The sequence below is a fragment of the Calonectris borealis genome, chromosome 1 (genome assembly GCF_964195595.1).
Source record: "Calonectris borealis chromosome 1, bCalBor7.hap1.2, whole genome shotgun sequence".
NCBI lineage: Eukaryota > Metazoa > Chordata > Aves > Procellariiformes > Procellariidae > Calonectris > Calonectris borealis.
In genome coordinates this window covers 134,940,271-134,955,041 of record NC_134312.1, presented here as the reverse complement: position 1 = coordinate 134,955,041, position 14,771 = coordinate 134,940,271, and the positions used below count along the sequence as shown (strand labels likewise).

The 14,771-nt window shown below is 41.7% G+C and overlaps 1 protein-coding gene across 7 annotated transcripts in view; it reads left to right on the top strand.

Moving 5' to 3' along the window:
* REPS2 (RALBP1 associated Eps domain containing 2) overlaps positions 1 to 14,771 on the top strand; it is a 101,936-nt gene that overhangs the window by 25,201 nt on the left and 61,964 nt on the right. For all 7 annotated transcript variants that reach the window (XM_075175509.1, XM_075175474.1, XM_075175491.1 and 4 more), the window contains exons 2-4: positions 9,915 to 10,038; positions 12,277 to 12,425; positions 13,952 to 14,075. In XM_075175509.1, coding sequence (XP_075031610.1) covers positions 9,915 to 10,038; positions 12,277 to 12,425; positions 13,952 to 14,075 — 397 coding nt within the window. The remainder of the gene's footprint in view (positions 1 to 9,914; positions 10,039 to 12,276; positions 12,426 to 13,951; positions 14,076 to 14,771) is intronic.

Here is a 14,771-nt window from a genome sequence, read left to right as displayed (position 1 = left end):
GCGTCTCTGGAGCTTTGGACAAGGATTTTTTAAGAGTTTGTGGGAGGAAACTTGAAGGACGGCTCAACGTGCTTGCGGTCGGCGGTGCTACTGCTGCTTGTGCCTGAAAGAGCTTGGCCAAAATGAGGTAAAATACTGACAATGGCCAAGAGTATTTTTGATTACTGCCTCTCTCAGTGACCGGAGTGACTGCATGTGAGCCATCCCTGCCTATGGCTTTTTAATTTCCCAGACTACCTCGTTAGTTGGGGTAAATTCCTGTGTACTAGATCTGAAACAGCAGAAATTCATGTTTACGCAGGAACTTTAAAGCCAAAAGATTCTGAATTTCCTCACAGGCCTTGTACCGTAATGATTTGAGCCATCACTGAAATGTAAAAATGTAAACGTTGGATGTTTTTCTATAACCTTTCTAGTCAACTTTAGGTATCTTCTGTGTTTGGTCTCTTGTCATCTACAACCGATTTGATCCCACAGCTGTTCTGTGAGTTAAACCATGGCCCATGGGGCTCAGCATCCAAGTCTCTTGTCCCCGTGCAGAAGGGAGGCGAGCGAGGTGCCTTGTTTGATTATGATCCGAGATGAAGAATTTAGTTACATCTAATTCAGCTGAGATGTGTGACTGGGCGCATCGGGACTGCGATGGTGGCTGGAGGGATTGCGTCCAATCAACAAGTAGAAGCGCTCTTGCTGAGAAGAAAAGGCTGTTAGCCTTCCAAAATAAGTAGAGAAATGTTTTTGCCTGGATAGGTAAAGATAACAGTAATTGTCATGAGGTTTGCTGTTGGTTCTCTTGATATGCGTTCAGCTGTGAAAACGCCTACAAATGGAACAGATCATAAAGTTATCCTGGCATAGCATCTGAGAGTGAAACTCCTGAAGTATTTCCTTGCTGTAGTTGCAAAGAAATGTGGAAATAATAAGGCAGCTGTTGTAGCGGCAGCAGAAGCGTGCTGCGGTACCATCTGTAGGCAGTCCCAGAGCTTTGTTTTCTGGGATTCGCCCGTCGCAACACGGTGTACTCAGGCAGAATAAAGTCTTTAAACATGGCCATTGAATGAGAAAGGAAAGAAAGGTTTAACTGAAAAGGTTGATATTTTGGGTAGCCTTGGCTTAAGTGTATCAGTGGAAGTATCAAAAGAGACTTCTGGTAGCAGTTAAGTTTTATACATTCACAGGGGAGATTGTGGAATGGCTTTTCTGCCCGTTTTCCTCATTGTAGTTTGACTTTAGGATTTATCTAGCAAGCATTTCCATTGTTTTTCCTTAGGTGCTAAAAGAGTCCCCAAATTTGAAAAGATATTTTGATTACCTATTCATAAAATGTTGTGGTGTGTCCACAGGAGATGTTACCTCCTTACTGCTAAGCTCAAAGCTTGTCACTTTTTCAGCTGTTTCAAGTTACTTTTTGCGCCGTAGGTGAGATTGGCAAGCTTCTTTATGGGTGATGGGGAGGGGTTTTCACAAACTGTTACTTATACTGAAGCTTTTTATGATGATATTTTAACATGAGAACAAAATGGTGTTGTATTGCTGGGCTTTGTAAACTAGCTCATTTATTGAAGAGTAAGTCGCAACAAAGAACTGTTGTTCGCTTCTTCAGAGAGTAAGGTAAATCCTGCCTAACAACACATCATGATGTAAAAAAAGTGAAGTGGACTTTTCTGTAATACACATTTGTATTGTATGAGTAATGGTCAAACTGAATTTTGACTTCAGCCCAAACCAGTGGGGTTTGGGTTTTTTTGTTCTGAAAAAATCGACTTCTCAGTCCGTGGAGCATTGTTAAGAGACTGAAATTTGACAAAAGGTAGGATAAGGATTGTCTGTGTGAATAACCAACTGCAAGATTCAATCAAATGTTTTTAAGCAGGCTTGAGGAGTCTTGCATTATAAATGGCTTCATGCTCCATTATCAAATTTGAGTGTTTTCAATTTTTTTTTTTTTAACTCAGAGTATGTGTTTTAATCCGTATCTGAACTGCAACAATTGAGAGACCATTCTTCCTGTGTAAAAAACGATTGGACAGATTGAGGAAACCTTTCCTATTAAGGTTTTAAATGTTAGGACTGAGCTTCAAGTTTCATTTAACTTCAGTTTTATATATACATAAGTGTTTTGAATGGATTTTAAAAATAAGCATATTGAAATACATTGGAGTTAATAATAAATGTCATTCTAAGTCATGAATTCAAGCTTATAAATATGTGTCATATTTTAAGTCCGTGAAAATGTACTCTCAAGATGAAAATATGCTAATGGAAATGCTGCTTGTGTAAAGTGTTCCTTGAAATAATTAACAACTTGGTTGCTGAAGTGGACTAAAATGGTGTGGTCTAAAGTGGTCTAAAAACACAAGAATATACTGCCTTTCCCTAAAATCTGCCCTTGTTAAAAACAGTGTTGTTCCTTAACGTTCCTGTGATCATCCTGTATTTTCATTCCCAAAGGGTGCTGGTGCAGCTCCTGTGCAAAACGCGGCGTTTTCCACTTGAGCTAAAGAGGAACTCTCCATTCACTCTCACTAGTCATGAGGCGTAGATACTATTTTCAGTTCAGCCTCCGGAAAATGAAAGTTTTAGGAATGGATGCGTATTTCGGTTGGCTCAGTGCCAGTCCTGGCCAAATTCCAGTGTGGATAGTTACATCCTGCCTCCATCAAGCTCCTCTTGCAATGTCAGTTACTTGTGGGTCAGGGGGTTCAGGATAATGTCTCTGCTGAGCGGGCAGGAGTTGGAGGGTCTGGGTTCTCTCCTCTCGCATCCTGGACCTTTTCCGTGTTATGGCCCTGGATAAGTTCTTGGAAGAGAAGAAGTGAGCAGGAAAATGAACAGAAATCCTTGGAATGACTACTGCCTTTAAAGAAGCATATTTACAATGCATAAAACCTATAGTATTAACCATCTGTAGGATGGGGTTTATGAAACTCCTGTCTTATGTCCAAGAGAATGAAATGCTCTTGGCAGGGACTTGCATCAGAAGAAATTCAGATAAGCCCTGTGGAAGTTTCCTGCAATCTACTTGTTTGGATGGGGCGGTGTGATAGCTCTGTACTTGCCATTGTACTTGGGACTTTATGCTTACTCCCTTGCTTCTACGGTAAGATTTGAAAAGCAGATAAAACATCCATAACCCAATTCTGTGTACTCTGCAGATTTCCATGGGATTTCAGCTCTTAATAGAGATTTTGGCAAGGCTGTGGGCGCAGCATTTCAGAGAGTGACCTGCATTTCCATATCCAGATGCTGAGGAACTGATTACCTACAAAGAATGTGAAAGCAGTTCGGTGAATAAGTAGACTCATACTTTTCTAAAAATCCATACTGCTTGTTGGTATCCTTATGCTGAGTTATTAAATCTGGAGTAACCTGTTTTCAGGCTTTTTATTTTTGTGTTCCAAGTGTCATTTATTAAAATTTCACTCGTAATCCTATACAAATTTATTGGCGCAAGCTGTATTTATTGACCTGGATAGTTTTTTATATGAATTTGGTACAAACTAGTGAGTATGAAACACAGCTAGAACAATTTTAGGTGGATGAATGCTGTTCTCTGAGCATTCATTTTCCAAATAGTAAGAAGAAAAAGGCAAGGAGGTTGAAAAGGATTTGCTTCATCTCTTTCACCCCTGCAGGATTTTACACACTCCTAAAGGCATGTGTTTAGGGAAGATGATGCTAGGTTTTTCTTTCAAAGGAAAGACAGAATGAAGTATCAGCAAATGTACATAACAACCTCTGACCTAATTCTGTAGGCACTGCTGTCATGAAAATACTTTACTTGGAGTGGAGACTTCCAGATATTTCTCAGGAACGGTGATTCTTAAACGTCCCAATAAGATTGACATTAGATGAAAGTGTCCACCTTTTCCACGTCACATACAGATAAAAGATTCATTAGCGTTTGTATATTAAAGACAAAAGGTTGAGCGTAGGAGATGGGATTTCTTTCAGGTATACTTCAATGCTTATAAATATTAGCATGCATCAGCAGCCTTTATTCCCTGGCAGAGTTTTTCTAGCCAACACTCCTTAATAATTGAAATCTTTTGATGAACAATGCTGACTCACATGTCCTGGTAGCTGCACAATTCAGATCAATATTTTTTGTAACTTGCAGTATGCTGGCATTGCCAGTCTTTCTACTTGAAGAGAAGTACCGCGTGATTTGCATGCTTGAGTTTCTGTAGGCATCTGCAGCTGACTGCTCTCAGGTACAAGAGAGACTGAACGACCCTTGCATGACCAAGTGTGACTGCCTTGCTCCTGCCCTGCCTGCGCACAAGAATCTTTACTGATTGAAAACAGTTGTGTTTGTGGTTTGTTTTTTTTTTTAACCTCTGCTCAGGAATCAACTTTTTCTGGTGTATAAATACTTCTGCTGTTAGGCTTCAATGTGAGACTTAGAGTTGTCTGAAAATTATTTTAGTGTTTGTTTCATGCGATTCTATTGGTGGCTGCGCGTGCATGTGTGCACTGAATCATAAGCCTTGTAGTTCTCGGTGTTGGCATAAAATGCTCTGCTTGGAGCTGCTAGAAGAGTGTTTCCCTGTTCCTGAAGTGAAGTGCTTTCCCCCTAGACGCGCAAAGGTGCGATGGCACGTGGAGCACCAGCGCACGCAGATGTGTATGGTTCTGGGTCGTGCCAGGAGGAGGGAGTTTAGGGAAACCCTGGCGGTGCTGTCGGCAGGTTTTGCCTAACAGGCGTGGTTGCTCTCTGCTGCTTTTACCGCTGTGTTAACTGAAGTTGCTAAGCTTTGGCAGTTTATCAGTAGCGTGCCTTGCAATTTAAAATTATGGTGTTCTTTAATGTAAAGTGATGATCACGCAGAGCTTAAACAGTGAGAACATTTTGTAGTTAGGTCTTTAAAAATACACTATGTATGTGTTGTCTCGTGTACCATAAACTAAGCCACTTTTAATTCCTTTTGTTTTGGGTGTTGGAACCATGCTTGCTCAGAATAGCTAGATTTTAGTAAGCATTTCAGGTGATGTTTAAAAAAAGTCTAAAATAGGTAAAACATCTGGTTTTGAAAGACAAGACAACAGAATAAAATAGTTACAGAAATAGCACTGATAGAAAGGAGCAGAGCTAAAGAACCTAATCCATAGCAGAGCCTCTTCCTCTGTACAGCTGGGTATGTAACTGCTCCAGCACATTCCTCTTCCTGTTGCCTTCCCAGGCAGTAATCCTGGATCCAGGATGCGGTGTTTCTTACTTCACTTTAAATAATGAAGAGATAGATATGTAGCCCTGGGCTCCAGGTAATGTTACAGATATCTGAACAATGATCCGTTCAGAAAGAAATACCTGTTTAAGAATGTAGCAAAACTTGTCTGTAACAAGCAGATCAAAGACACTGTAAACACAAATTAAAAAAAAAAAAGGGGGGGAGTAAAGCGGGTCAGATGCATGACACAATTTTGAGATAAGCTGTTGATAAGCCACTGCTGCAAATATTTGTCTTTTAAACAGTTATAAAGAGGGTGCTTGATCCAGAAGGGAGCCCGGGGTTGCTCCGTGGTTGAGGTCTGAGCTGTGGCGTCAGGGCTGGTCGTCCTCTGGAGAGCACTGGGCGAGGTGTGCATCGGCTAACGGCAGAAGCTTTTCAACATGTTCCTTAAAACGCAGAGGCAGTTGATGAACTGGAAAATATTTCTACCTCATTATAGCTTGAGCAAGGACAAGGAAAATAATTGTGCTTTCTGGGGTTGGGCTGAGATGGAAGGTGCAGCAAGAAACTTTCTTTTAACGTAGGAGTCAGCGATGCTCATTTTCTTTTTCTTTCTGAATGAGTTGAATATGCATTCAGCTTATACGTGTTCCTCGCAGAGTCTCACAACCCGCACAGAGATTTGAGCACCTTTGGGCTGGGTTTGCCCACAAATGACAAGCAGTGACCATCTACATGGCAGGTGGCAACAGGGGGGCAGAACAGACAAAAACTGTGCGCCAGCTAGATACAGAGGATGCCACAGCAGAGTTAATGGCTAAATAAGAAAGCAAAAATCCCAGCTCTACCTTTGCCTTACAACTGAAAACCTTTCCCTGGAGGCTGCAGAATGGTCATCTCAGCCTGTCCATAGGATTATGGAATAGTTGTTTCTGATTTTACCTCTTTTTCTACTTATGGAAAACAAACTTCAGCTCTAGATTCTTGTTCAGTTCCTGAAGTTTAGCTCTTGCAATCTCAATTAGACCTGCCCAGGGTGTTTGAGAGGTCAGTGCTCTTGGAGACTGCAGTGGAAACTTGTTTGGAGAGAACTGGGGAGAGCTGGAACAATGTCAGATTGTGCTGGGAAAAGCTGCTTCGTGTGGGATGTCTTCAAGGAGCAATTACAAAAATAACACTCGCTGTCAGCCGATAGAGCAGAGCAGTGAGTGGATAATAAATACAAAAATCTGCTTTGTGTTCCAGCATCTCAAGATGTAAAGTTTTTCTGTTAGAAGTTTGCATGGAGAATGGTAATTTAAAACAGCCACTCTTCTGAACAGCTTGTAGCTACATTTTAAATTTTAATGTTTATGAGTTGGAGATATCTTTTAAAAAAAAAAATTTTTTTTACAACCATAGAAGAACTTCTGGCCTGTCAGAAGGGTGTGCAGGCATCTAGATCTGACTATTTCTCCCCTTCTTATGACTGCTTGATAGGGAAGGTGGTACGATTCGCGTATAGAATATGTGTCTTAAGGCTGCCTGCTGAAATGCCATTGAACTGAGAGGTGCTGTTCCAGGAGTGACTGAGAATGAACAGGAGATTATATACTACAGCTTTCCATCCATCTCTGAGAAATGTTGTTTTCCCATGTTGTGTGAAATGAACTTGTTTCCTTAATTGGCACATGACCTGTGAAATTGTTTCATATAAGCAGTTATATTTTGCAGTAAATTTAAACTCGGTTTTAGTCCACTCAGCATCATGTTCTTGCCTTGCAAACCATTGATTAGATCAATTTTTGATTAATTCTGTTTATCATCCTGAGGTTAGATTTGGCAAGCAACATCCATAACCTGCCACCATGAAAAATTATTTCCAAGATGTTCTTCATTAAACTTTTATTCAATATTCGGCTCTCACTGGAGGATTACAGTTTTCTGCTGAAGAATTAAAAAAAAAAAATTGCAATGAAAATTGACTGTCAATAGTTTTGCATTAAAATCCCGTGAAGTATCAAGGTATGCAAGTTGTTTTGATTTATATGTGTGTCTGTTTACCAGTGCACGAATAGAAAATACCAGTTCTTTCCTTGCTAGCTTGCTGAAAAGTATGCAGCCCAAACTGACAACAGGAAAGGATAAGAAGAATTTGTTTTTAAACATCAGTTGAATGAAAGCAGAACTGATGTTTCCCCTGTCTTTCGGGGGATATTTTCATATATCTTAGTTCCAAAGTACGCTCTGTTTTATTAGAGAGAGAGTCTAGTTTCAGCTTGAAAAAATATCATATCACATTCATATACAATGCCTTTAATTCAAATGGATCTTGGAGACTCTTAGTAGCATATCGCACAAACTAGCTTAAATTCAGTGTTGCATATCACTAAATGTAATCTGCCTATCAAGAGGCTATGTGCGCTGACCCTGCAAAAGGTAAAACAGGGAAACAAAAAAATAATGCAGTATTCAGTTTAAGCTGCTGTGGAAATTTGAGCAGGCAGCATGTTCTGAGGAATTAATTTTGGATAAAGGCTAATCTGCCACCTACCTCTGTGGTTGCTGGAGAGAGGGGCTGCTCCTGCTAGCAGCTCTAAGCAGGGTCCTGATGTAGGTAGTATGAAATGCTCTCTGGAGGGGAACCTAAGTCCCTCTCCTCTCACTGTAGGGGGAACCTGATAAGAGTAAATGCCTCTACCTGCAATTAATCTATGTGAATACCTACGATTAATTGTGTAATAAATGTGACCACTCCATCAGCGTGCATCTGTTGCTCTGGGCCGTTAACAAGAGATCAGGATCTAGTTGCAAAAATAACATGGAGGAGTTTGTGCCTATAGAATATTTTTTCTGTTGTTACCACTGAAGAGCAAAGTTACAGAGGGAGAGTTTCAGGTAGGTTGGTTGTAAGTGTGCTTGAGAAACAGCACTGTATTTTTAAGAGACGCTGTATCCTTGATTAAAAAATTTTGTCTGCTTGATCAGAATAAAATGTTCATGTTTCTACATCAGGAGCAAGCAGAGCATTTACGGCATTCAACAGCCTTAATATTTCAAAGTATAGAAACATACCTGGAAAATTAACTCTCAGTACTTTCTCAGGAAGATGATAGCATCACAAATCCCCGTGTGGAAGTCCCCGTTGCTCCGTGTTTCGCATTTCCAGCAGCCAGCGAGAGGAAAGGCAGGTCACGGTGATGCCGCTGCTCCGTGCCAGCAAGCGTAGGATGCCATGGCAGGAAAGCAGCCCAAGAGGAGAAAAACCCGTCTGGGGTACGCGTGGCCAGCGGTCCCCTCTCGTACACCCAGGGATTTTGCATGCTGTTTTTTCGCACCGCAGCAGCTGCCGCCCCCGGGCACCGTGGGTGGGTCACGCAGGAGGGGAACACCCGCACCCCCCAGGGGAGGGCCTGGGTGGGGGCCGATCGGCTGTGCTCTGCACCGTTGTGGCAGGCAGGGCCGGGGGCCACTGGCCGGGAAGGACCATGCAGGAGGTGGGGACAGCAGGACTGAGTGAATGAGGAGCGTCCCCAGGGACGAGGGGAAGGAAGCCATTGATACATCTTGTGATCAAGGAATTAAGCCATGCATCTCTCAAACTCGCAGGAAGAGAAGGAAGCCAGAGCTCATTCAGTCAAAGCAGAAGCCACATCCAGAGAAGACAGACTTTGCTTGAAGATAATTTTCTTTGATTAGTAAGAATTGCCATTCCAAAACATTTGTTTTTTTCAGTAATTGTTTCACCTGACATTTTGCCACTCTGTGTGTGTGTGTGTGTAATATAAATTAGAAAAAATAGACTATTTGTGCTATTTGTTTATACACGTGACATGGGAATAGTTTCTGTCATGCTGTTGTAGCTTGGGAGCGATCCACGGACGGGGTTTTCTGGATAGCAGCACTTACCCATGAAGAACCAGCACAGCTCTACTGTCGTCCTGCACACAGGCAATGAACCTTGCCAGCCAGGAGACATTGCTAATTTAGGTGTATTTTCAGGAAAACAATTTGGGGCTTCCCTTTATATCTGGGGGGAATGGGGTTTTGTTCGAACCTCAACACCTGGCTGAGGTTTGTTTGTGACCATCGGGGAGCTTCATGCATGGGAGAATTGGCGCCTGTGATTCAAACCTGCTGATAGCTGCTGTTTGTTTAGCTGTTGTCTGAGCGTGTGAACATGGAGCTGTTTGCTTCATAGAGGTGGCTGAGTGAAGCAAAGAGTGAAGTATATATAGAAATTAAGCTTCAGTGCTGAGACTGTGTTAATTTTTCACAAAGAAAAGTGTTCTGCTCAGGCAGTGCGATGGGGTATTTCTTATGTTGCGTTTATGTTCCAGTTACAGTAATTGTCTGAACTGTTGTTGTAAGGGCTAGTATTAAGTACAATTTTCTGTGAATACCATAGCTTCTGTGATGGAAATGTTTTACTGGACAGTGTACTTAACAATTTATCATTTGACCTGCTATTAAAATCATATGTAGTATGAAAACCCATAAATTGTTTTACGGTAGCGATGTTAACCAGCAATGCTTCTGAAAAGGATATTAAATAACTACCTATCTCAGACTCAGATATACTAAAGGGAATATGATCAGACAGCAACGTCCTGAGTTGATACAAATATGTTTAATAGAAAACTCTAAATACAACAAGTGTTTTGCATTTTTAAAGAATTTTTTCTTTGTTTACGTAGAGGTGTTTACATTCCCTGGAAGAGTGAAATGCATTTAACCAACAATGTGTCTCTTCTCTCTTAGATTACAGAAGTTTGTGGAGCCAAGCGTGTGGGTTATTTTGGTCCTGCTCAATTTTATATCGCTTTGAAGTTAATTGCGGCAGCGCAGTCAGGGTTCCCAGTACGGATTGAGAGCATTAAGAATGGTAAGCAGCAAATTTTGCTTGCAGCGCTATGCACTTGTTTTTCACTTTCTTTAATGCTTGTCAGCTCTCTGTGGTGGTACACTTTTCTTCTAACGTGTCTATGAAACAATTGTATTTTGAGGAGCAGAGAAAGAGTAGCAGGTAATGTTACATTCTCGAAGTGAGTGGTAGAAAATTGCACTGAATTACGTGTATGGCAAAGCTGAGAGGACATCCCCCTCTGGAAAAGGCATTACCAAAGGAATGGCAGGAATGACAGCTGATCAGTGCTAGGGATGCATTTCTCTCTCACCTTCAGCCTCTAATCTTGACAGCTGTGCAGAGTGGGAGCTGATAGCTGCTTCGGGTGGAGGCCTGTTGTGGGGGGCGTGGGCAGGTCAGGGGTCCCCGTGTGCAGGGCAGCTTGCGACACTCATCTGTTTTAGCAAATAATCCTGCTGAAATAAATGGGTAATGGTGACAAAATCATAATGCTTCCTATCAGTAGGTATGAAAACGTGTATTAGATGTAATTTAAAACAGCTTTGTTCTTCCCAATGAGTTGACAGTAATATTAAATGTACCATTTTTGGTGGAGAAAAATGCTTCTTAAAAGAGGCTTATCAAACTCAAGCGATGAAGAGAGAAAGCAGGTCCCTTTTAGCTGCGAAACCTTGATAGCGACTAAATGGAAGGAACTCGATGTTCTTGCCTTGGTGATGCGTGCTCTGCCTTGGTGATGCATCCTCTGCCTCAGCAGGGCTCAGGCTTCAGAACATGAGGATTTTCACTTGGGCTTGAGCCTGGGCAGGTTTGAACCCTTAGCTCCCACATCCCAGCCAGGCGTTTGAACTGTGTTGTGAGGCTGTGCTCTGGGCAAGAGTGCTTGCCACCATCCCGCTGAAGGCAGCGATGCAACCAGCCACAAGATTGGAGAGGAGGTAGGAAAGGCAGGACCTACGCATAGCCTCGCAATTGGGTCACTGCTCCCAGGGCAGTTTCTGCTCTGCTGTCCCTGCTAAGGGCAACGAAATGTAAAATTCACCTATGTTACAAGGCTCAGGGAGGGGGTTCCCAGGTCTGCCCCGGAGGGGGAAGCCAGGCTGGCAAGCACATGCAGACCTGTGTGAGCTGAGCTCCTGCGGTGCAGAGCTCCCAACCAAGTGGAGGGGATCAGATGCAGCCGCCACGGTTTGGTTCAGTGCCTTGCTGGCCAGGGGAGTTTAAATCAGGGGTGAAGCGGGGCGGCCTGGATTTGTCTGTCAGTTTTCCTTACAGACAGCTTGTACGCTCTCTCTTGCATTGCCATCCTTTTTAAGGATGTTAATTTAAAAAAAAAAACCACCAACCAACAACAAAACTCAGCAAACTAAATTGGAAACCTGAACTGAGATTTACTGTGTATGTTTTACAAGTCCAGCATCTGGAAATAATCCACAAATTTGAGTGAAGAAGGGTACTTGCAGTCCTTGTATTGATATCCTGCTTACTTACTGTTACTGAAACACGTCCAGTGTTAATTACATTTTCTCTTTAAATGTATGAGTGCCTTTAGAGTGGGGTGAGTAACATGCACCAAACTCCGATTTCTTTTTCTTCCTGGTAGTAGCTGTAGGTGTAAGTGATTACAGAGGTGATGTATGGCTTTGCTCAGTTTTGACCGTTCTGTTAATTTTAGTTGTATTGATCTTTCATGGTGACTGTGCACAAAAATAAATGGTGTTTCTTCAAAATAATCGTGAATCGTCTTAAAGAGTGACAAAGTGTCACTTTTCTGCTCTGCAGAGCAGAAGCGACATGGGACCTTTTGACACGGTCGTTTCACCAGGCCTTGGCGTGATCTCTGAACCCTACCATTTTTAATTTGTTCCTTTTATGATGGCAGCCTTGAGGATACTGTGATCCTGACTGATTAATTCATCAGTCCCACAGTTTCTGTGGGAAACTATTCTTTTCATTACAGACAACGTTTTGAAGGCAGGAAATGAGTTTGTCGCTTGCTTTAATAACGTGCACAAGGCTTATTTCTTTCTCTCTGCATGGAGAGATTATATATTAAGCTACTGAATGTAGCTTTGTGTAACATTCACATTTTTATCAAGACATAAAATAATCACAGTAGTTCCACACATAAACATTACAAAATATAAATAGTACTCTTTTATAGATAAACTTTTCATTGGTTTTACAAGACGATACTGCTTAAAGTACTTTTAATGTTCTGTAGTCTCAATTGAATTTTTCTCTCTTTTAATGAAGAATTGCCTCTGCCGCGGTTTATGGCGCTGAAGAATGACAGTGAAGTACGTTATGGGACTCCAGCAGAACTCCACGGAGTTAAATTTCAGGTTCCACATGCATCTTTGGAAAAAAATTCCTACAAAAGAACAGATGAAGGGGACAAACAGGTAACAGGACCATCTCCTTCAGGCCAATATGTCGTTATGCATCCTCTTTTTGGGTCCAGTCCTGTAAATGATTACACTCACGTGGGCTTACTCAGTTTTGCAGTACTAGACAGAAGATGAACTCCTGGCATGCAAACAATCCCCCTGGCCTGTGTTCTGAGTTTGATGCATCCCAGTTGCATCCCTGAAGGGAATTTCTCTACATAAGCTTGTATAAAGCTGTCAGCCTTGTAATACTCTGTGTAAGTTCTTTCAGTGTTGTCCTCCTACTTAGTCCAGCGCTGTTTCTTGGAGAGGACTAGGGGAGGAGTAGCAAATAGAAATCTCTCTGTGAAACAGAACAGGAAAGCGAGCAATTTCTCATGGCCAGTATGATCCTTAGTCCTACAGAAATACTCAGTTGGAGAAGAGGTGTTGAATCACGAGGCACTATTTCTGGGTGGGATAAGGCCACCATGTTTTCTTACATTCTGGTCTCCCCCAGGAGCAGTTCAGAAGAAATCTGCTTTTCTTTTGTCCTCAGTGAAACATTGTCCCAGCGTCTGTTGTTCTGAGTTGTCAACTTTATTAAGTTGTCTAAGGGAGATTTGTATTACTTGCGTTTAGGAGAGTTGAGAGCGCTTATTCAGATACAAGCGGCTTCACAGCGCAACCTTGGTTTTCATAATTTTCCCCTGGCCTGACACCTTCTCTTCTGGTACCGTATCAGGTCACGTTGTAAATGCCTGGTGGCAGGCGCTTTATCTTCCCATAACATGCACACACATTTATCACACGGTGTGTTGGCGTGAATAACAGCGTTCCCAGCCTGAGGTCAACCAACAGGAATGAGCTGATGACAAGATACATGGGTGGAATAACAGGATGAGGAAGAATAGCATGTATGCCTATCTGCCTGTGTGTACTGACACTGAAGCAGAATGCTGCCCTCAAACCCCTGGCTCCATCTAGGTTACCTGTGTTGTGTTATATTTTCCTTTTTACACAGTGAACTGTTTCAGGATCACATCCTCTTCTTAAACAATCTGTAAGTCAAGGTAAAGAGAACGCTGTAGGATAGATACCCAGTAACACCTACCAATCCACAGAGTGCTTAAAATACCAATTCAGAGATTTATTTTAATTTTTTGTAAGTATTTTATATGAAAAATGCTCTCCCACAAAAAATGCACTCACCCTAACTAAATGTGTTATGTAAATTCAAAGATACCCACTCACATAAAGCATTCTACATATACTTCTTCAGGCATCTTTTGGAAGTAAAATACCTTAAGCTGTTCATTTTAAAGCTTTGCTATGGCATTGCCATGCTTTACACCTAGAAGGCTCAATACCAAATTCTGTCTTTAACAACTTCTTTTTTTTTTAAGGAGCCTTTTCCTGGAAATAAAGGGCCTCAGGGAACTACAGCGTTTGCCTTTTCTTTGTCTATCACGCGGTATGCGTTCAGATTGCCATGCAGGATTACTTGGTTGTTTTGCTGTCGTCTCAGAATTCCATTTTGTGTTGATGTGTTTTTGGAGTAGGAACCCAAGTCTCCACCGATGTCTCCAGTCTGCTCACCTCCTGCTTCTCCATCTACTTACCAGAGAATACCCTTAAGTTATGGATATGGTAAATCAAGAAGTGGGCTGGAGCAGCAACATGGAGGTAGGATAAAAACTGGGATGTGCACCTTGTATTCAATTCTGTTTTGTCTCTTCTCAGAAACATCCAAATTTCAAATGCAACTGACAGTCAGCCTAATGATTTAATTAGACCTGTATTTTGGAAAACGATTCAATCATCTAATTTTATTTTGATTGTTCAATCCTGTTTGCTTTCTGGTAAATTTAGTTAGTAAAGTTAGACTTACGTGTCACTGCTCACAGATAAATGCTAATACCTAATCTCTGACAAGACTATGTGCAATATATCCCAGTGACAGAGTGTTTGTGAGTGTTTTCAGAGTGTATGATGCTGTTGATTTCATTAGAGGGGAAGAAAAGCCCCCTCCTGATTTCAGTAGCTGCTATATTAGCTTTCAGATTGGCAGTGAACCTTCCTTTGCAGAAAAAGACAATAATCTCTCTGGTTTTGTAATGGAAATAACAATGGGACATGAATATAAAAACAGTCCCACAATGTACCTTAGGCAAAACAGACAAAAAAAAGGCACTACATAGATGCTCTGTCCTTGATCTCACTGCCATTAGAGTAGGTGGCAAAACATTCTGAATTTAGTAAGAGGGTAGTGGGGCAGAAGGCAGTTTTACCAAGGCTTTACAAGCCCCTGTTAACAGTAAATTGCCTGTGTTCTCCTAATTGCAACATCTGGTGACTGTTTGCAGTGAGTGAGGAGTGGAG